At 46.5% G+C, this 22,375-nt stretch overlaps 1 protein-coding gene across 1 annotated transcript in view; it reads right to left on the bottom strand.

Moving 5' to 3' along the window:
* Positions 1–1,556: 1,556 nt before the first annotated feature.
* The window catches only part of Septin2 (septin 2), a 30,510-nt gene continuing 9,691 nt past the window's right edge, over positions 1,557–22,375 (bottom strand). The window contains exons 3-12 of the mRNA XM_015481684.2: positions 15,857–15,943; positions 14,487–14,610; positions 13,439–13,573; positions 13,188–13,305; positions 10,373–10,474; positions 9,852–9,997; positions 8,282–8,365; positions 6,877–6,934; positions 5,603–5,705; positions 1,557–3,298 (exon numbers count right to left, since the gene is read on the bottom strand). Of these exons, the coding sequence (XP_015337170.1) occupies positions 5,604–5,705; positions 6,877–6,934; positions 8,282–8,365; positions 9,852–9,997; positions 10,373–10,474; positions 13,188–13,305; positions 13,439–13,573; positions 14,487–14,610; positions 15,857–15,943 (956 nt within the window). The 3' untranslated portion in view covers positions 1,557–3,298; position 5,603. The remainder of the gene's footprint in view (positions 3,299–5,602; positions 5,706–6,876; positions 6,935–8,281; positions 8,366–9,851; positions 9,998–10,372; positions 10,475–13,187; positions 13,306–13,438; positions 13,574–14,486; positions 14,611–15,856; positions 15,944–22,375) is intronic.

Genomic DNA, 22,375 nt, shown 5'->3' with positions numbered 1-22,375 from the left:
TGGCTCGCTGGGCGGGACCTCACCCAGGCGGGGCCTCGGCGAGAGTGGACTCGGACCTGGGCGGGGCCTCGGCTCAACAGACGAATTTGGCGCTGGGCTGTGGGTCTCCTCCGGCTAGACCCTCCTAGCTTCCCCACCCTCTTCCCCAGCTCTGGCCGCCAGCCTCCTTCCTAACCCAGTCCCGGGGCACCCCTCTGGGGCCACTGGACGGGGGCCCAGGGATAGTTGCAGCCACTGAAGGGCAGCACAGAAGACAGGCCGCGCGTCGACGGAGGCCTGAGATACTGCCACGGGGACCTGCAGTCGCCCTCTGGCCTTGGGATCCCCACCAGGGAGTAGAAATGGAGACCAGACCCTCAGTCTTCTATGCCTGCGACTCACAGCAGCGCTCTTCTCCCTGGGGATTAACTAACATGGCAGCCTTCAAGATCTTGCCCAAACTTGCAGCTGTCCTCGCACTTATACAGCCAAGGGACTTAATCCAGGGGCCACCTGCAAGCTTCAAGTGAGTGCTCCGGCTTTGTGAGGGAAACCCAACCATTTCCCCCAGGACAAGATGGGAGGAACGAACCCTTGCTTCTAGCGAGGCAGCCTCGGGGTCCGAAGACCTGAAGGATGCATGGAAATTGCTGAGCGGTCCGATTACCCCAGTGTCCCCCATGGCCAGAACCACTGCTCCAACCTAGTGACATAGCTGGCTCTGGCTGTGCTGGCAAAAGGGAAGGTGAGGAAGGGGTGAAGGAGCCAAGCAGGCAAGGAACCCGAATGGCCAGAGCTTCACTACTCAGGGACTCAGTGTGCCACTCAGGAGGAACTGGCAGGAGGACAGGGGCCGAGCAAGCCCTCAGATGATGGGGGTCAGTGAGCTGCCCATGGGGCTTGAGGCCTGGGCTTGGAGGCACTCAGCCACCCAGACCAGGATCAAGTCCAGGTTTCCAAAGTTTCCTTCAATAAAGTTGTAGAGAATTCACAGTGTATCTCTTAAAAATGTACAAGAGGCCAGGTGCAGTGGTGCAAGCCTGTAATCCCAGCAGCTCTGGAGGCTGAGGCAGGAGATTTGTAAATTCAGAGCCAGCCTCAGCAACAGCAAGGTGCTTAACAACTCAGTGAGACCCTGTCTCTAAATAAAATACAAAATAGGGCTAGGGATGTGGCTCAGTAGTCGAGTGCCCTGAATTCAATTAAAAAAATAAAAAAATTGCCATAGAAATTTCTTCTTGGATACTTTCCCAATAGTCATCTATCTCTACAGTTAGTAATAGTTACTGCTATATCTTTTGATACAACGTGTCAGTGACCACTTATCCATCTTATCAGTGCTAATTCTTACCAGGTGATCTCCTACTGTCTGTACAGATGATCTGATCACCTTAAATAGTTCCTGTACAGTCCACCTTCTTTTGGGCTGGGATCTCTAATGTGAAGTTATCCGGTGCAGATGCTGTTGATAGAATTCTATCAGCTTCATGATTTATACACAGATGCTTTGGGGGCTTTGCATAGTCCCCCCAAGACCTCACGCCTTCCCTTGTAAAGAAGCAGTGATGAGTACTATCAATATTTAAACAATAGTGCTTTATTTTTTTAAAAAAGGTTAGTTTAAATGCATACAAAATTGCTGTGTAAATTGATCTCAAAAATATTTCTATAGGTAAGATTATCTCAGTAAGAGCAATTATCTAGTAGAAAAAGTGTATGTTTAGATTTGGACAACAAAATAAAATCGGATTCAAAAGAGTGACACCCTGTAGACCTCCTGGCCCACACCCCACCATCAGGTGGCACCTAGCACTAAGCAGCATTTTAACCCAAACACACAGGGCTTATACTGCTTGAAAATGCTTTTAGTAACTTTTTCCATAACTGTCAAGATAACCCAGATCATCGACTGCCTTCCAGTGGTCTGGAACTGATCGTGATAATGTGAGGGGCAAAGCAGGCGGGAAAACGGAGCCTGCTTTGCCCTACAAAACACCTTCATAACCAGCGTTTTGACCATCACATCTTTTTTTTTCTGGCCAAAACAAAACAAGCCCTCCCCCCAAATCACTTTCTCTCATCAAACACTTTCTTCAGTTCAACTCCTCCTGTTGCAGCAAAATGAAAAGACTGAGCTGGCTTGCTCCCTCTGTAACCGTCATCTCTTGTCCCATCCCTCTGGGGTCAACTCTCCTGGCGCTGGGAGAAGTGGAGAGAAAGTGTCTGCTGAAGAGTCCCACTGGCAGCAGGAGGAATGGGAAGGGCAGGAAAGCTAAGGCCCCACGCACAGCAGGACACCCAGTGTAACTATGGTGGACACCTGTCTAGCAGCCTGCAGGACAGACTTGAAATGCCTTTCATTCTAACACACAAGATGAAGGAAAGACGATGGCTGAAAATAGGTGAGACAGTCATAATGACCCCAATTAACCATTGCTGAGGTGGGTTATTTCACACTTGCAGTTACAGAAATACATGAAAGTGCAGTATAAAATGTCTAAATAATTGGATTCTTTAAAAATTTTTTCTAATTTAGGTGAGAAAAAATAGTTTTCTGACTCTCACTGTGCCAAGAAGCTTGCAGCAGCACAAAGCTGGGGTTCACTGCTGCGCTCTCCACAGTGTAGCCCAGCAGCGTCTCCAGCGCCTACAGGACAAGTGTCCACAGGGAGTTCCCTGCACAGGTGTTAAAAATGACAGCATCAGAATCCAAAGTGCTCTTCAAACCCACACCTAAAGCCTGTTTTTAGAAGTTGTTCAAGTGTAAATGTATCTCTTTAGGTGACTCTGTTTTCTGCTTGGTTAATAGATAAATGTGCAGATTAACAGTATTGAACTATAGCAGCAAAACTGGTTTTAGGTGTTTGTTGTGCACAAATATAAAATGAAGGAAGAGTCTCCATGTGGAGCGACTGCACAGCTTTCTGTCACAGGCACACGTCTACCACCAAGGAACACTCCTGGTAAATCTGAATGTTCTAGATGTCAAGAGTGCTCAATGACTAATCAGGCCAACTAAATCAAGGGAATTCAATATTAATTACACACTCTGATACTTGGAAATCAATTCTAATATTAGTGGTTAGGTTAAGGAAGAAAACAAAAGTGAGCGTTTACCTCATGAAGTATAAAGTATAACATAGCAGTGAAATACAAATGTTAAAAGTACTTCATACAAAACACACCAATAGTTTAAAAAAATTAAATTCTCAGGCACAGGTATTGTAAATGTGGATGGGCACCCTTCTAAGGATCTTATGGAAAGTTGCGATGTGGCATTCATCAGGAATGTGTTCTTCTTTGTATCCAAGAGTGTTTTCTGGAAAAATAAAACAGATTTAAGAAGGAATGAAGCAATGCTTGCTGCTTTGGTCACAGACAATACTATTTCTTTGCACATCAAAGGGCACAGATTGAGCAAAAGGATGGGCTTATAAGACCCGAGTTATCTAAATCAAGATGTCAATATGCTGAGTGTGGGGAAGCACTCCTGTTATTCTAGCAGCTCAGGAGGCTGAGGCAGGAGGACCACAAGTTCAAAGCCATCCTGGGTAACTTACAAAGGCCCTAAGCAACTTACCAAGACCCTGTCTCAAAATAAAATGTAAAAAGGGCTGGTGGTGTGGCTCAGTGATTAAGTGCCCCTGGGTTCAATCCCCGATATCAAAAAAAAAAAAAGGCATTTGTGAGACTCTTGGAACGTGGAAGCACTGAAAAACTGAAAAATACCCAGAGGGCTGGGGATGTGGCTCAAGCGGTAGCTCGCTCGCCTGGCATGCGTGTGGCCCGGGTTCGATCCTCAGCACCACATACAAACAAAGATGTTGTGTCCCCCGAAAATTAAAAAATAAATAATAAAAAATTCTCTATCAAAAAAAAAAAAAACCCAGAAATGAAAATGTCCACGACCTCATAAAGTTTCTACAAGGGAAGCAGCCAGACCAGAGACCACAAGCAAGCACTGTCATTTCCTCCTGCTCAAGGGAGTCACTCCTGGAGTCCTGGCTTCTCTCCATGAGTCCTCGCTCTGGTCAGGTGCAACCCTGGTCACACAGAGCCAGATTTTGGAGGCAAGAGCCCCGTTCTAGTGAGATGCCCGTAGGCTAGGCACGTCAGACCCTTGCAGCAGTACTGACTGGGGACTCACAGAGGTTCCCCAGGTGATGAGAGGGCAGCGACACACAGCCAGGTTCGCGTGGACAGACACTGCCTTTACAGTAACTTGTCAAGCCAGTCACACTGCCTTTTAATTCACATGCTGTTCAACAAACCTTCCCCAGGAAGCTGCAGAAGGCAGGGGCACTGCTTTAGTGACCAATGACCCAGCAAGTCCTCCTGGCCCTTCCGTAGCCACCCATCCTTCTGCTGTGGAGGTCTGGGGAATCCTTGCTTTCTGTCTTATCTACACACGTTTCAGCTAATGTTATGGTTTGAATGTGAGGGGTCTCCCAGAAGCTCACGAGAGACAGTGCAAGAGGGTTCAGAGGAGAAATGACTGGGTTGTATTAGTGCAATTGGTGAATCAACCCCCTGTTAGGGATCAACTGAGTGGTAACGGAGTGGTGGGGTGTGGCTGGAGGAGGTGGATCCCCGGGGGCATGGCTTTAGGGTATATATTTGTATCTGGTAAGTGGAGACCTCTCTTTTGGCTTCCTGATCACCGTGTGAGCTGCTTCCCTTGGCCACACTCTACTGCCAGGATGTCCTGCCCTACCTTGAGCCCAAAGAAATGGAGCTGGCCTTCTATGGACTAAGATTTCTGAACCGTGAGCCCATTTAACTTTTCCTTCTCTACAGTTTTTGTTGTTGGGTCCTTTTAGTCACAGCAGTGAGAAAGCTGAATGAACAGCTAAACTCCATGATTTGCCTCACGCCTCCAGGATGAGGTCCTGAGACTGCAGTGAAGACTTTCTCCCTAAGGTCCAGCTTTCTTCCGAAGATCTCTCCCACCTCAAACTCATTCATGCCCTGCCTGTGCCATCTGTTTGTCTCCATGTGATTTTCTTCTGGGGACTCTTAAGCCTTTATCTGATGTTGCCTATCATTCCTTTCCTCTGTGAGCTGATGTGAGTGAACCTCTGCCTTTCTAGTCCTGAGGCCCCTGGTGCCTGCAGGATCCTGTTTACTAATTGTTGAACAGAGCTGCCTCGAAAACCTAGAGGCCAGCCATCCTCAGCAAGGGGACCTTGGTCTATCTGCGTGGCTCCCCACACCATGGCCCAGCCATCCTTAGCAAGGGCACCTCAATCTATCTGCATGGCATCTTTACTTTGGATCTACACGAGCTGTCTTAACAACACTTAACACTTTTTATACCCTTAAAGACAGATTATCAACATTAACAAATTTCTAATTGTATGACTAATGAAAGTATTTACAAATTTTCTTCTGAGTCACATTTGTAAGCTTAGAAAATATTAAACATCTTTACTAGATGGCAGGTGGCAGTGCACTTTAGAAGCACTCCTTTCTCATTTAGGGCTAACGATGTTATCCATGTAAGACTTAAGGAGGAGCCTGTCATATTCAAGGTGAACCAACAGTGAGATCCCTCAGAAACAGGTGCCTGCTTTCCAGGCTGACGGACACCAGGGACTCTGAAACGTTACAATGCACATGTCACCTCACACGTGGTGCCCGAGCGCCCCGCTGTCCCCGTCACCGCCTTGCATCTGCATCTGCATCTGCGCCTGCATCCTCGCAATCATCTCTTGCATACGGCGGAGCTAGGAGACAGTGCAAGCCAGACCCGTGACTGTTCAGTCTTTCAACATTACCCGTGCTGTTCTGTGGTTCCCCAAACACTAGACGTGTTAAGACAGGAGGAATTCTTACAAACCAGCAAAAGGACCAACAGTGTAACGGAAAACCATGTAAATAATAAAAGAACACAATTCAAGGAAGATGCAGATATTATCAACAGAGCAGTAACTTAAGAAAAATAAGGCAATGAGATTTTTAACCTAAAAGGTGGGGTCAGTGGGGTATGGGAAAGAGTATGTTCCTCTGAAGGGCAAGGAGGTCAGAGCTATGAAGAGTGGATTTGTCCGTCTTGATCCTTACTGATTTTCATCACTAAAACATTTACTCCAATTTTCTTCAGGTAACTTTGTGGTGATGGCTGCAACATTTAACTATTTGATCCACACTGGGTTGATTTACCCAAAGATGCGAGTCTTCTGTTTTCCAAAGGCCAGTCTATTGTGGCCAAACCACTACTGAACACCTGCACTCCACTCTCCAGCAGGCCTGGGGCCCCTTTGCCAAAGGACATGCTGACATCCCTCATTTACCTCTAGATGCCATGTGGGTGGCCAAGGCTCTATCTGGGCCTCTGGACCAGTAAGGCAAGCCTCCTGTCATTAGTCCAGTTTTTAGAGAGCTTCCCGAACCTCCCATACGTATTCTTCAAAGCAAACGTGAGGATGACTGAATGGGCCCTCACCCGAGGGAGAACAATGAACACACACAGCCAGGCCACAGGCTCTGACAGAGCTGAAGTCAGAGGTCAACTTAGAGCACTCTAACCCTGCACTGTCTTCCCACCTACAAACCTGCACGTCTATCATAATCTTTAAACATCTTCTCAGTGAAGTTTTTCAATTTCTTTCCCCAGAAATCCTACTTATTTTTTCTCAATTTTCTGATAACTAATGCCAGTGGCAGTTTTGTTTCATTTTCTAGTTACTATTAATGTATGGAAAGGTTTATTTTTAAACATTTTATAAAAATCAGTCACATTATTACATTGTTTCTATGCTTTTTAGCTAAATTACTAGATGCGATTAAATACATAAAATGGGTATATTATATTTTAAATTATAACAAGCTAATTACAGATGATGTTTGGGTATAAACCAAACAGCTGCAGTTGTAAGAAGAGCATTTTCTACTTACTTCAGCCTCCTTTTCCAGCAAGATCTGATCTTTATTCATGTCCTCGTTCTCCACTTTCCTAAGAGTGGAGAGAAATGACAATGGTATCATCACAAGAAGCACAGTGGGTTGTTTTTATTATAGATAACCAAGGAAAAAATTCACTTTAGAATTCTGAGAAACACCTACTTGAATTTATGTATTTTAATCATTTTTAAAAAATTAAAGACATGAAAAAAGGGAACAGGAAGAAGAAAAGCATAAACGCCAGGAGGTGAGAAGCCCAGGAGACTCCCTGCCCCAAAGCTGGAGTGATGACACGTCTCCTCTCGAGAACACTCCTGCAGAGGTGCAAGGTCAGTCAGTGTGCTGAAGGAGCAGGACATGAGTAGGTCAGAACTGGCCCATGGGATGGAGGCCGCTCCCTCAGTACACAGAGGCCCAGAGCCCAGTAGGAGAGGCCTCTCCACTGCTGCCTCCTGTCTCTAGAACTTTGATTAATGACTGGTTCCCAAGTCAACACGATAAATGAGATCTTAATATATACCTCATGCATGCTCACAATTCATCGTTAAAAAGAACATATTCTAGATGAACTAGATACACGAAATATTTAACAACTGCTATATATCCACTTATTTGTTCATTAAACTCTGTTCTAAGCAGAAAACAGAGCTTCTTTAGAAGTACCACCAATATAAGCTCTGGCCTTCAGATCTAAAGCTATTCTTCATGTGCACAATATGAAATCTACCTTTATCTGTGTGTGTGTGTATGTGTGTGTGAATGAGAGAGAGAGAGAGAGAGAGAGAGAGAGAGAGAGAGGAGGGAGGGAGGGAGGGAGGGAGGAAGCGTGTGTGCACTGCTGGGGATTCAATGCAGGACTCTGGGCATGTTAGGCAAGTGCTCTATAACTGAGCTACATCCCCAGCTCTTTTTAATTTTCATTTTGAGACAAGGTGTTGCTATGTGGCCCAGACTGGCCTTGAATTCAGGGTATTCCTCAGTCTCCCAAGTAGCTGGGATTAAGGGTGTGTGCCCAGCCATTTTTTTCCTCTCCCTTCAAGGCTAGAAAAGCATGATTTGATTAAACTAGCAGCAACTCCATTGAATAATTTTTTTTTTTGGTACCAGGGATTGAACTCAGGGGGCACTTGACCACTGAGCCACATCCCCAGCCCTGTTTTATATTTTATTTAGAGGGAGTGTCTTGCTGAGTTGCTTAGCACTGCACTTTTGCTGAGACTGGCTTTGAACTTATGATCCTCCTGTCTCAGCCTCCGCAGCTGCTGGGATGACAGGTGTGCACCACCGCACCTGGCTTTCCCTTGAACAGTGTTTAAGTAGGAAGCTCATGTTGCTTAGTGACAGCTGAGACACACAGGGGGGGGAACAGCACTTCAAGGACGGAAGACAGTGGGATCACCTGCCGCCTCTCTTGAGCCTCTCGGAACGGAAGTTTTCATAGTGAAGGTCCTGGGTCACCTCCTGGAGGTCCTGCATGTGAGTGCTGGAAGAGAAAAGGCATACACTAAAGTAGCTGCATGCCAGCCTCAGGGGGACCACACCCCGCTCACAGCGCCCTGTGGACCATGTGGTAAAGGTGCACAAGGAGACTGCTCACCCAGCACAACAGCACCCTTAGACCGTGTCGTAAAGGTGCGTAGGTTGCTGGAATTTCCCAAGGAAACATGGCTGTAGAAATATCTAGTGAGGTGTGGCTCTCCTCTGCTACCATAGTCAACAGTGCACCAACACCCAAGAGGCCTGGTGTGCCCCGCACTGTCCTTTGCCACAGGGAATGCTAGTCCCTGCAGGAGTTCATGGCCACTGGAGACACCAGATGCAGAGAGGTAGAGGGTTTTAGGTGGATGATGTCCAAAGGAGAACGCACATTCTAAAAGATCTTTAGGAGGAACAGGCAATTGCTCTTTTATCAGAGTAAGACCCCATATTTCTCTTATGGTGAATGGTACTTTGGCCCAGTTTTCCTAAGCGCTCAGAGCAGACATTCCCACTCAGTCCTGTTTACGCAGGATGGGGCTCACTCTGAGAACGCACATCAGTGCTGAGGTGGGGACTGTCTCGCTCTGTGCTCAGGGTCCATGCCCCACAACGGGGGTCCCCAGAGCCCAGGGCTGGATGAGTGTCCTCTGACGGCTCACAGTGCATCGCATCATTCCAAAGACAGCCTGGACGGTCACAGCTCACTGGCTTCCACTTGCTAAAAACTGCTATGCTGAGACAGAGGAGCACACACAGCAACGTTCAACTCACCCAAACCCCTCTGAAGCCTTCTAATAGACACAGATCTTAAAAAAAACAGAAGGCGGCACCAAGAAGGGCTGACCTAGAAATGCTGAGCACTGCCGTCCTGCCCATGCTTCCACACAGGAGCTCAAATATCACACTGTACCCCACAAGCAGGTACAAATACACGTTAACAAAAAGAACTGCATCTCTGGCAAGATGCTTTCATTCAGGAATAACGGTAACGGACATAGGCTACTTACTGCATGTGAAATTTATGTTTAAGGGGCGTTAAGCCTATTTCTCTAGTCAAGTGTACTGTACTTGTCAAATGAGAAGAAAGCTCAATACTCAGGGGGCCGCCTAGTATGACTCAGGAGCACTGGGTGCCAGCTGGGTCTGGGGTGCTGCCCAACACCCACCAGGAGCCTGACCATCTCCCTGCCAGAGCTGAGGACACACAACCATAGTTTAGGTCCAGTCTCCCATTAGCATTAGAGATCTGGAGATGGTGGAGAGCACAGTGGAGAGGTACTTAGACACATGTCACTGAAGAGGCGAGGACAGTGTGTCTGAGCCCCCAGAGGTCTCAGGACCAAGCCGCAGCAGCCCCAAAACCACCTCCCTCCAGAGGATACACAGTGTGGATGCACAGCACGTGCCGGCTGCAGCTAGCGGGGGCTGTGTGCACCCACCGGGGAAGCACTGCCCCCGGCCCACCTTGCCGGGGGACACCCAGGCCTTACATGAGCATCGTCCGCAGCTTCAGAAAGTCGTTGTGCTCGGGGTTCTCCACCTCCACCACACCCCACGGGTAGAGGCGCCCTCTGACCTTCTTGCCTTTGGCTTCGATCAGCTGGTTGGAGCCCACCACAGAGAACGGGATGCTGGCCTGGAAAGTGACACGGCGGACAGGCTGTAGCAGGGAGCCCAGTGTTCGCTGAGAACACAAGAACACCAGCAGAGACCTGTCCGTCCACTGTCTACGACACGTCCACCTGGGAGCTAAGGGCACACATGCTTCATCTGGTAGAGTGTCAGACATTTCCCACGTGAGACAATCAGGAAACACACCTGCAATGACACTTCCACGCCGGCAGTGGAAGCCATGTCTGACATATTGAAAGCAAATGAGTGCTGTGACTGCCCAACCCAGACACTCTCTGAAGGTGAGCCTGCCAGATCTGGCCCTCTGCCCACTCTCCTCTCACTGCGGGGACCACAGGACACAGGAGCTGCTATCAGTGTGCCCTGAGCCAGCACTTGCCTTGAGGAGTCTTGTCTGCTCTTTAAAATCTTCATCTTCATCTGACTCTGCATCAGGTAAGTGATAGATTTTGATGTTATGTTCTTCAATTTCATCCAGAATCTGAATGGAAGACAAAACCAGGTCCAGGCTAATTCATCACATTAGAAATATATCAAGATTATCCAAATGTCAATAAGAACCAGAACAGTTAAGGTTATTCTGAAACCATTTTATGAACATTTAAAACGGTCCTTAGGTGTGAAATCTTGCAATCTGACCTATCAACCAGGCCTACAGGAGAGGAGAGACGGGGCTGGAGCTGAACCAGCAGTCCTCCCTCAGTCTCTGTGAAGAACCAGCACCCTGTGGCCACTGTGTGCTGGGCACGGCACCAGATGCCACAGGCCTGCACCACCATGGCCAAGTACACAGGAAGCAGCCTGCCTCCTCGTGGCTGGACTGGCTCTTTGATTTCAGAAGGATACAAATCCTTCTGTGGCTTGGGTCTTGTTATCACAGATCTTGCTCTCAACACACCATCTTTCCCAACTTAACTCCAGAGAAGACTCACCTCTGTACACCCTATACTCGACATCTTCCCCTTTCCACAAATCCCTATTCCTAAGTGAGACGAACTGAGCAGTCGGCATGGACTTGCTCTCCTCTTTGGTCCAGCCCTGAAGATCCCACTTATGGCTCCACGCTGGCCTCCTAAGGCCAAGGCTCACACTGGACAGATGAGATGTGAGAAAGACTGAACAAGAAGACCATTTAAATTGGAGGAGAGGCGCCAGGAAGCGATGTGGGGGTGTCTACAGGCAGAGAAGCAGGGAGGGCAGAGCTGAGCAGTGCAAAGTGGACTCCTGGCTGCTCAGGGAGAGGCAAGATCCCTGGAAGGACGACGCGGAAGCCAGAGATGATGTGATCCTAGGAGAACCAAGGACACATCCTGGAGGGATGGCGGTCAGCAGCAGGGAGGTAAGGCAGGCTGAGGGCACAGCAAGCAGGCAGCCAAAGCCAGGGAGGGAGGGTGCCAAAGCCATGGGGGAGGGCTGGAGAAGGGCTGCAAGAGAGCCCACCACAGCTGGGGCAGGGCCAGAGGACGGCAGAGGTGCAGGAACTCATCTCCTCTCAGGCCCTCCGGGTCTCAGGCACAGAACTAGGCATGAGAGCCAAAGCCATCTGACCTGGCACCCTCTCCTCCAGCTAAAGGGAAGGTAACACAACCATCTAGAAAAGGTGCCGATTCCCTCACTAAAAATACTCATTGTTAAGCAAAAAACGTCTAAGTTTTCAGGCACTTTCCCCAAAGCCCAAACATTTCCTAAAAAACTGGTAGGTACTTCAGATGATACGGAAAAGGGCAACAGCACTGACCACATACAGCTTACAATCTTATTGTGGCAAAAACATAAAGTCAAACTAGGAGAAATTATTTGAACACGCCAATATCCACAAACCCTGAGACTATCTGAAGTCAATAAGAGAGCCCCAAGAAGACACCAGTGGGCGCTGCACACAGGACAGGGTCACCAGCACTCAAGGAGATGAAATCAAACAAGCTCCCCCGTCTGAGGTGGGCAGAGCTGACTCACCCTGGTACCCGCCCATCACCGCTGGGGTGAGCACACAGGGTGCTTTGGGAAAGTAAACTGTTGCTTATTTGGGGGGAAATCTGCCATCTTATGAAAATTTAAGTTCACATTCATTTCCCAAGAATTCATCTGATTTATACAACAGAACAACAAACATAACTGAGTTCCTACTATGTGTCAAGTGCTATTCTGAATTCTTGGAATACATTAAAGAACAGAGCAAAGAATCTTTATCTCAGGGATCAGGGTTGGGGATAAGGAGAAGCCACGGTACAAAATGCACAGGGACTTGCGTAGTGTGTGGGTGCTGCAGAAGTGCGCAGGCAGCATCTGAGAGCAACGCAGGCACCTGGGAGAACATTCTGGGCAGAAGGCATTCTCTGGGTCTGAGGAATTGGAAGTTGCAAAGGATCAGTAAATTTGGTCAGAGATAAAGGGGGCCAGAGCAAAACAAAAAATAAGCCAAATATCCATCAACAGGGAACTGGCAAAACCAACCACAGCATGTTCCTAAGTGCAGTTGCATACATCCAGTAAGAACCATGGTAAAGCCACAGATAATGAAGTTTAAAACATCCACTGGCTGAACAGTGTTACAGTATACTCCCGTTCTGATACAGCAGACTGTGTTCTGGAGGGACCACAGCTGACTACTAGCTGCTGTTTCTGTGGAGAAATAAAAGGAGTCTCAGGTCAAAGGCTAGCACAGGTAAGGTGTTTGGATTTTCTTAAGGACCACAGTCAGAAAAAGATAAATAATTTCTAAAAACATATATAGTCAACAAAGAGGCTTCAAGAGATACAGAGGAGAGGGCACTAAACAGGGCACCAGAGAAACACGAGGGCAGCCTCAGAGCAGCTGGGTGCTGGGGCACTGGCAGGCAGAAGCTGACGGCGTACTTTCCCTTCCACAGAGGAACCGTCCTGCTCAGACACACCCTGGTGTGGAAGCACTGGATAGAATGCAAGAGCTCCACCTTCAGCCCAACACTGGGGGGGTCTCATTGCACTAGCTACCTGCCACTCACCAAGGGCATTTTTACCTAAGAAAATCTAATAAACTGAAATGTGATACTTTGTTGAAGGCAAAATGCTAGAAAACAAAACAGCAAGCATTAGGTGTGCTTTGAGTCCTGTCCCCAAGACTCAGGGCAGATGCTAGAGACTCCCCCTGCTCCCACTCCCAGGCCCCCGGCACCCACTGTCCCAAGCAGCAGCCAGGTCCAGGTGGCACCCACCCTCTTCTTCAACCGCTCCCGCTCCTTCAGAGTGAGAGTGTCGGCCTTCGCAATGACAGGCACGATGTTCACCTTGTTGTGTATTGCTTTCATGAAGGCCACGTCTAAGGGCTTCAGCCTGCAGGAAAGAACAGGGAGATCACAACATTTTTTCTCTCAAAACCATCTCAATTCTTGTACTGCAACACACAGTCTGAGGGTGACTGCACACTTGTGCAGTGAGCCGAGTTTCCATGGTGAACGTTGTTTACCCATGTCCAAAAGGTGAGATGAAGTAGAAGCAGCAGTGCACCCTGTTATCAATGATGTGCCGCCTGTTCAGTCCACTCTCGTCATGCAGGTAGCGCTCAAACTGCTCGTCAATGTAGGAGATGATCGTCTTGAAACTGAAATGCAGACAGAAGCCAGCAGCCCCTAACTTCAAAGGGAAACAAGATACCAACCCAAAAATTCACTTTTAAATCAAGAGCACAAGACTTGACTCCTAGATTTGCCAATGGAGATTTTGGGAAACTGCCAAGTGTAAACTTCCTTCAGGACCAGGAGTCAACAGCTCGAGTGGAACATGTTAAGTGGGGTCTGAGGGTGGCCCGTGATGCCAGAGGTCTGCTGACCCGCCCACACAGTGTGAACGAAGAGGGGCTGAGAAGCTGAGCCAGCAGGAGCAGGAGGCATGGGGTCCAATGCAGGATGATGTCAGCAGCTCAACAGGACAGCACACCCACAGGACACTGAGACGGGAGACTCCTAATACAGGAGTCAGGCTTAGAGGAGCGAGAGTCGAGGGCGTTTGCACAACCAAGGTGGATTCTCCACACAGCACAGCACAGGGCACACCATGTTCCTCCTCCTGTGCCTCACCTCCCTGTTGGTGAAGACAAAGCCCACCAGCACCCACCCACAGGCACAACTTTGGCAACCGGCAAACAGTGTCCCGCTTTCCATATGGAAAGGTACATGGTGACCTCTTATCCACTGCCCACATTCAACTCAAGGCCCTGCCCTGGTGACAGCTGGAGTGTTGCTCTTGCACCTCAGATCCCACTAGGTTGCACAGAGAGAAACCTCACTCCCTAGAAACATCCTCAGAAGGTTAAAAGTTTAAAAGTCAGCATTAAATAGTTTTAAGTCTGCACTGAATGTCTTAAACTGCCTCACTGCTTTATTAGACAGAGCTACCGGAGCCACTCACTAACCACCACTCCCTAACGGCATGTGTGAATGCGAGCACAGAAGGAAGACAAGCTGGCAGTGCATGGTGCAGGACCCCTGGGCTGTGAGCCCTGTGTGGATGCATACCAGTCCCTGCAGTTGATGGCGTCCCCATAGCCAGGAGTGTCCACCACTGTAAGGCGCAGCTTGACTCCACGCTCTTCAATCTCAACAGTGGAAGCCTCGATTTGGACAGTTCTTTCAATTTTCTCTAAAAAAGAAAGAAACTTAATAAAGAAAATACCTTAAAAGCTAAGCTGGTATGCAAAGAGGAGAAATTACCTGTTATCAATGTTATTTTAAGTAATTTGGAAGATCACTAAGTCTCTTTGGAGGCAGGGGCTCAGAGGTAATGCAGAGACTGTCAAACAGTCCCAGAGTCAGCAAGGGAAATGGAATTCAGATTGCCTTCCCTCCTTGGAAAGGTTAAAAACACCAACACGGGCCAGGTGCAGAGGCACACATGTATAACCTTGCTATTCTTGAAGCTGAGGCAGGCTGCAAATTCGAAGCCAGCCTCAGCAACTTAGTGACACCCTATCCCAGAGCAAGACTTAAATAAAAACCACCGGGGATGCAGCTTAGTGGCAGAATGCCCCCAGGTTCAATCTCTAGCGGTGGGGGGGTGTAGGAGGGGAGGGGAAGCAAGAGGATGGCAAGTTCAAGGGCAGCCTGGGAAACTTAGCAAGAATCTGTCTTAAAAAAAAAAAGTGGGGGTGGGGGGATGACTCAGGGACTAACTCAGTGGCAGAGAGCTTACTTTATTTAGCATGTGCAAGGCCCAGGGCTCAATCCTTGCACCACACTACACAGACAAATAAAGACAATTTTAAAAATGGTTAATTTGGGATAAGTAAGAGTCGGTGAGCGGGCTTGCATCCTTCTTGTGGCTGCCCAGGACCCAGTCTCTGACTGTGGGCTCCTCTGCTCACTGAACAAGCAGTGATGGATGCTGCAGCCATCACTGAACATTCAGATGCAAACAAGTCAGACACCTGCTGCTACAGGGACCATCCACATATGCAGCATTTTTAAAAAATATTTATTTTTTAGGTGTAGATGGACACAACACAATGCCTTTATTTTTATATGGTGCTGAGGATGGAACCTGGGACCCGCCCGTGCTAGGCGAGAGCTCTACCTCTGAGCCACAATCCCCGCCCCAACATATGCAGCATTTTAATAACATAAAACTTTCACTTGGTCCTCTTATCCAACAACATGGGCAGGAACCGTCTTTTACATTTACAGGAGGGACACATGGGTGTGTGTCAAGCACCTACACAGCCAAGGTGGCAAGGCCCCAGGTGCAGGACACTTTCCCTAGGTGGCGTTCTCCTTGGGATCCAAGAAAACATTAGAACAGAACAACAAAACAAGAGTTAAAGGTGAAGTGTTCATGATGCACTCTTCAGCACATTCACAGAACTACAGTGAGCACAGAGGAACTTTTTTACCTGCGGCTCCAGGTATGATTCTTTCTGGGTAGAGATCAGTCAGGAACAGGCTGTTGATGAGAGTCGACTTTCCTAGACCCGATTCACCTTTAAATGGAAAGCAGAGCCTGGTCAGGACCTCCTCCACAGGCCTGCTCAGTGTGCCACATGCTTCTCGAGGGTGAGCACGGGGCAGTCCTAGACTGGTGCCTCAGGACCACCACCCTGCTCTCCACACCGTGACCAGAACCCAGGCACCACCACCCCTCAGGCCCACAGAGGGGGAAACCTGGGGAAACCCAGGCTCAGGGACAGGAACTTGCCCAGCTCAGGGAGCTATCCAGTTTGAATTGAGGTCTATGGGATTTGAGAACTGAGTAGAAACACAATTTCACCTCTTCACAAATTTATGGACTATACTTTGGAGTCGTTTTCTTTTGTGATAAACAGAATGCAAAGCAGGTTTCTGACAGGGAGCTCTGCTGACCCTCACAGAGCACTTGAGAAGACTCTGACACACCTAAACAACAGTGCCCCTGGCACTCCTGCTGCAGGGCTGGGCAGAGGCAGCAGGGCTGGCCACCTGGCAGGTTCCCTGGCACATACTCCCATGTGACCTCCTCTGGTCTGACACACACCCCCTTGCTGCCTCCCACCTGGCTTCCTGACCCCCTGAGCTTGGGAGACAGTACACGCCCTCTAGAATGCCGTAGGTTACGGAGCCCTCTTCAGCTACTCAGAATGTTTGACATTTAACTCCAAGGCATCATTCTGCAAGATGTGTGCTTCTGAGCTTGGCATGACATGTACCAGTGCTGGACCCTCCCAGGCCCCTGTTGACCTGGCCTCTGCTCAGTCCTGCACAGCATGGGAAAGGAGTACAGGTCTATTTTAAAAATCATTACTGGGAAAATCAAGGGAAAAGGTGAACTAGAAATGTGTACATACACAGAATCTGGACTGTGTTGTACATTGCAATTTCCATAGGAGACAAGGACAGAGCTAGAGTTATGTGCTCAACATACCCAAATAAAACCCCACACCACCAACTAAATGGCCAACAGTTACTCTCAGCAATCCGTTTGGTGATCCTTCTACCTGACGTTCCATGTGAAGAGATGTTATCAATATTTACTGAGAGGCACAGTTCCAGGCATGGGGACAGGACAGGGAATGGGACAGAGCAGTCCCTGCTCACAGAGCCTTGCAGTTCAGTGGGGCAGACGATGAACAAACAGAAACACCACCAACAGGTGCCCAGCAGAGGAAGGCACAGCTGAGAAGGGATGGTGCCATGGAAACGAGGCCTGAGCAGAGGAGTCCAAGCTGCTGCTCTTGGGAAACGCTGCCTGTGGAAACCTGCACTTAAGGGAGCGTGTGCATCCCCTCGGCACAGTGGCAGACATCTGCTCCTGGGCCAAGAGCATCATGCTGCTGCTGGGCCAGCCAGAGTGTACCTCACTCCACCCTGGCCACGAGCTGTCACAACAGGGGAAATAAGACACATCAGGAAAGATTTAGATCAAGGTAGGCCTACCGACATCCAAAAACACAATCACAAGACAGTGGGGTCCAGCAGTGTCATGTTCACGTACAGAAAAAAGCAAAGGCTGGCCGGTGGAGGCGCTCCCAGTCTACAGGACGGCTCCTGTCTGCACTCACCTGGGCCAAAGGGCACCATGAACAAGATACAGAGAGGAAGATACAGAAGATACAGCCTTTCAGTCCCACCAGGCAAAACATCACAAAAGTTTTAGATTTGACTTTAAGTCTTTAAATCTTAAGGAATCTCTCTTCATATTAGTTTCTTGATTTTTGACCAAAATGATTATCACACTGCTTTCTCGAACAATACGCAAGGCCTTTCCCAGGAGGCTGTTCCTGCCACGCAATAGCCCCTACATGAGCTGGGTGCAGGGGCAACCGGGGTGCAGGCCCACAGCTGCGTGTGCTTCTTCAGAAGCAACTCCCCACGTGCAACCTGCAGCCGCACCAGCCTCCGGCTGCTTCAGGCCCGTCTCCACTGTCCTCACACAGCCACAAGTGCTCCCTCCAAAACCCTCTTATGAATTTGGTCACATTAACTATTGATTTGGTCACATTAACCTATTGATTTTTTCATCAGGCAAAATTTGGCAATACACTTTATCTTCTTAATCTCACTTTTCTGTTTGTAAAATTTATTTCTTACATACATGACAACAGTGGAGTGCATTACACTCATAATTATCCATTCACAGCACGATTTTTCGTAACTCTCTATATAAAGTATGTTCACGCCAAATTATGCCATTATACATGAGTTCTCATTTTTTTTGCATTACGGTTCTTAGTACACCTTTATACCACAATTTTTCATATCTGTTTGTATAGAAGGTATGTTGACACCAAATTCACATCTTCGTACATATATTTTGTATAATGATGACTGTCTCCTTCCACTATCCTTGCTATTCCCCTTCTCCCTCCCTTTCCCTCCCACCCCTATTCCCTATCTAGCGGTAATTTTCCTCCCATGCTCTCCCTCCCTACCCTACTTTGAGTCACCCTCCCATTATATCAGAGAAAACACTCAGCATTTTTTTTTTTAGGATTGGCTAACTTCACATTAATCTTCTCTAATGTCATCCATTTCCCTGCAAATGCCGTGATCTTATTCTTTTTTAGTGCTGAGTAATATTCCATTGTGTATAAATGCCACATTTTCTTTTAATCCATTCATCCACTGAAGGACATCTAGTAGGCTCCACAGTTTAGCTATTGTGAATCATGCTACTATAAACATTGATGTGGCTGTAATCCTGTAGTATTCTGTTTTTAGGTCCTTTGGGTATAGTCCGAGAAGAGGAGTAGCTGGGTCAAATGGTGGTTCCATTCCCAGCTTTCCAAGGAATCTCCATATGCTTTCCAAATTGGCTGCACTCATTTGCAGTCTCACCAGCAATGTATGAGTTTACCTTTTTCCCCCCTGCATCCTCACCAACACCGTTGTCTGTCTTCATAATGGTTGCCATTCTTACTGGGGTGAGATGATATCTTAGAGTAGTTTTGATTTGCATTTCTCTGACTGCTAGAGATGGTGAGCATTTTTTCTCATATTTGATGACTGTAATCCTCTTCTGAGAAGGGTCTGTTCAGGTCCTTGGCCCATTTATTGATCAGATTATTTGGTTTTTTTTTTTTTTGGTGCTTGTCTTGTCGAGCTCTTTATATACCCTAGAGATTAGAGCTCTATCTATGTGTGAGGGGTAAAAATTTGTTCCCACGATGTAGGCTTCCTGTTCACCTCACAGATTATTTCTTTTGCTAAGAAAAAACTTTTTGGTTTGAATTCATCCCATTTTTGATTCTTGGTTTTAATTCTTATGCTATAGGCGTCGTATTAAGGAAATTGGGGGGCTGGGGATGTGGCTCAAGCGGTAGTGCGCTTGCCTGGCATGCGTGTGGCCCGGGTTCGATCCTCAGCACCACATACCAACAAAGATGTTGTGTCTGTCGAAAACTAAATAAATAAATAAATATTTAAAAAAAAAAAAAAAAGGAAATTGGGGCCTGGCCCAACTGATGATGATTAGGGCCTACTTTTTCTTCTATTAGACGCAGAGTCTCTTGTTTAATTCCTAGATCCTTGATCCATTTTGAGTTAACTTTTGTGCATGGTGATTCAATTTCATTTTGTTGCATATGGATTTCCAGTTTTCCCAGCACCATTTGTTGAAGATGCTATCCTTTCTCCAGTGCATGCTTTTAGCACCTTTGTCTAATATAAGATAGTTGAGATTTTGTGGGTTAGTCTCTGTGTCATTTATTCTGTACCATTGGGAATGCCTTTAGTTTTTCTGTTTAGAATGATGTTGGCCTGAGGCTTAGTATAGATAGCCTTTACAATGTTGAGGTAAGTTCCTGTTATCCCTAGTTTTTCTAGTGTTTTGAACATGAAGGGTGCTGTATTTTGTCAAATGCTTTTTCTGCGTCTATCGAGATGATCATATGGTTCTTATCTTTAAGTCTATTGATGTGATGAATTACATTTATTGATTTCCGTATTTGAACCAATCCTGCATCCCTGGGATGAATCCCATTTGATCATGGTGCACGATATTTTTGATATGTTTTTGAATTTGATTTGCCAGAATTTTATTGAGGATTTTTGCATCTATGTTCATTAGAAATATTGGTCTGAAGTTTTATTTCTTTGAGGTGTCTTTGTCTGGTTTTGGAATCAGGGTGATATTGGCCTTGTAGAATTAATTTGGTTTCCTGAAATAGATTGAAGAGTATTGTTATTAGTTCTTCTTTAAAGGTCTTGTAAAACTCGGCTGTATATTCGACTGATCCTGGGCTTTTCTTGGTTGGTAATCTTTTGATGGCTTCTTCTATTTCCTCACTTGATATTGGTCTGCTTAGGTTGTTTATATCCTCCTGATTCAATCTGGGTAGCTCATATGCCTTAAGGAATTTATGGATGCCTTCACTATCTTCTGTTTTATTAGGGTATAAGGTTTCAAAATAATTTCTAATTATCTTCTGTGTTTCTGTAGTGTCTATTGTGATATTGTCTTTTTCATCCAGTATGCTAGTAATTTGGGTTCTCTCTTCTTCTCTTCGTTAACATGGTTAAGGGTCTGTCAATCTTATTTATTGTTTCAAAGAACCAACTTTTAGTTGTGTCAATTTTTTGAATTTCATTGATTTCAGCTCTGATTTTAATTATTGCTTGCCTTCTACTGCTTTTGATACTGGTTTGTTCTTATTTTTCTAGGGCTTTGAGATGTAGTATGAGGTCATTCACTTGATGGCTTTTTCTTCTTTTAAGGAATGAACTCCATGCAATGAATTTTCCCCTTAGTACTGCTTTCATAGTGTTCCAGAGATTTCAATATGTTGTGTCTATGTTCTCATTTACCTCTAAGAATTCTTAAAATTTCCTCCTTGATGTTTTCTGTAACCCATTGTTCATTCTCCACGTGATGTAGGAATTTTTCTTCCTTATTTTATCGTTGATTCCCAATTTCATTCCATTATGATCGGATAAAATGCATGGTAGTATCTCTACTCCTTTGTATTTGCTAAGAATTACCCTGTTGCATAATATATGGTCTATTTTTTAGAAGGATCCATGTGCTGCTGAGAAGAAAGTATATCCACTTGATGTTGGTTGATATATTCTATATATGTCAATTAAGTCCAAGTTATTAATTGTGTTACCGAGTTCTATAGTTTCTTTATTCAACTTTTGCTTGGAAGATCTGTCCAGTGGTGAGAGAAGGGTGTTAAAATCACCCACGATTATTGTGTTGTGATCTATTTGACTCTTGAACTTGAGAAGGGTTTGTTTGATGAACATAGCTGCACCATTGTTTGGGGCATATATATTAATAATTGTTACGTGTTGTTGGTGTATGGTTCCCTTGAGCAGTATGTAGGGTCCTTCTTTATCCCTTTTGATTAACTTTAGCTTGAAGTCTACTTTATTTGATGAGTATGGACACCCCTGCTTGCTTCCGAGGTCCATGTGAGTGGTATGATTTTTCCCAACCTTTCACCTTCAGTCTGTGTATGTCTTTTCCTATCAAATGAGTCTCTTGTAGGCAGCATATTGTTGGATCGTTTTTTTTTTTTTTAATCTAGTCTACTAGCCTATGACTTTTGAATGGTGAGTTTAAGCCTTTAACATTTAGGGTTACTATTGTTAATCTCACTTTTCTTAAAAATTAAGCAACCATCCCTCGTAACTGCAGGTAGGACAACTTAATGCAGTCTTCCCCATCTGGCGGGAATCTCAGCCTCATGGTCACCAAGTTTTCTCAGGGGCAATCTGCCACCTGGCTCCTCTCCTATGTCTTTACACAACTACACAACTTCCTCCTTGTTTCAGAACTCCTTACAGACTGCTTCCCACATGTGCATCCTTGTGCCTGCAGATGCTACCCCAGTCCATGAACCTCACTTCTTTAGACCTCTGCCACAATTTTAAAAACTATGTCTCTGCTTAACATCCTTGTTTTCAGTCAGCTGAGCTGGTATTTTCCCAATGTACCATTTTTCCTGGGCCACTAACAGGATGATTTAAAAGTTGAAGATCTTGTGGTTAGCTTTCTAGCTCTATTCTTCAAACTACCCATCTCTTCCTCAACCCCTAAGTGCCTGCTTGCTTTTAACCCAAACTTACTGAGGTAACATTTACATACACATTAATGCACCACTTAAACTGTAGTTGGATTAGTCACGACAAGGTACATGCTTGGATGACCAAACTCCACTCAAGATATGGAACACTTCCTCAACCCTCCAGAGGCTCCCCATCTGTATTTCCAGGGCCCCTACAGGCAGATATCAACCCACTCTGCAACTACAAGAGGCTCTGGTCCTTCCAGAGCTTCACATAAAGAGAAGCCTGCAGCACAGCCTCTTTGTGTCTTACCACAGCGGAGACTCATCCCTGGACCGTGCCTAGCCGTCCGCTTCTTTGTACTGCAGGGCAATGTTCTAATTATGAACACACCCACTTGTCTGTTGCAAGAGACACCTGGGCCCGTT

This window comes from Marmota marmota, unplaced genomic scaffold (assembly GCF_001458135.2).
Source record: "Marmota marmota marmota unplaced genomic scaffold, marMar, whole genome shotgun sequence".
Taxonomy (NCBI): domain Eukaryota; kingdom Metazoa; phylum Chordata; class Mammalia; order Rodentia; family Sciuridae; genus Marmota; species Marmota marmota.
This window is presented reverse-complemented; position numbering and strand designations above follow the sequence as displayed.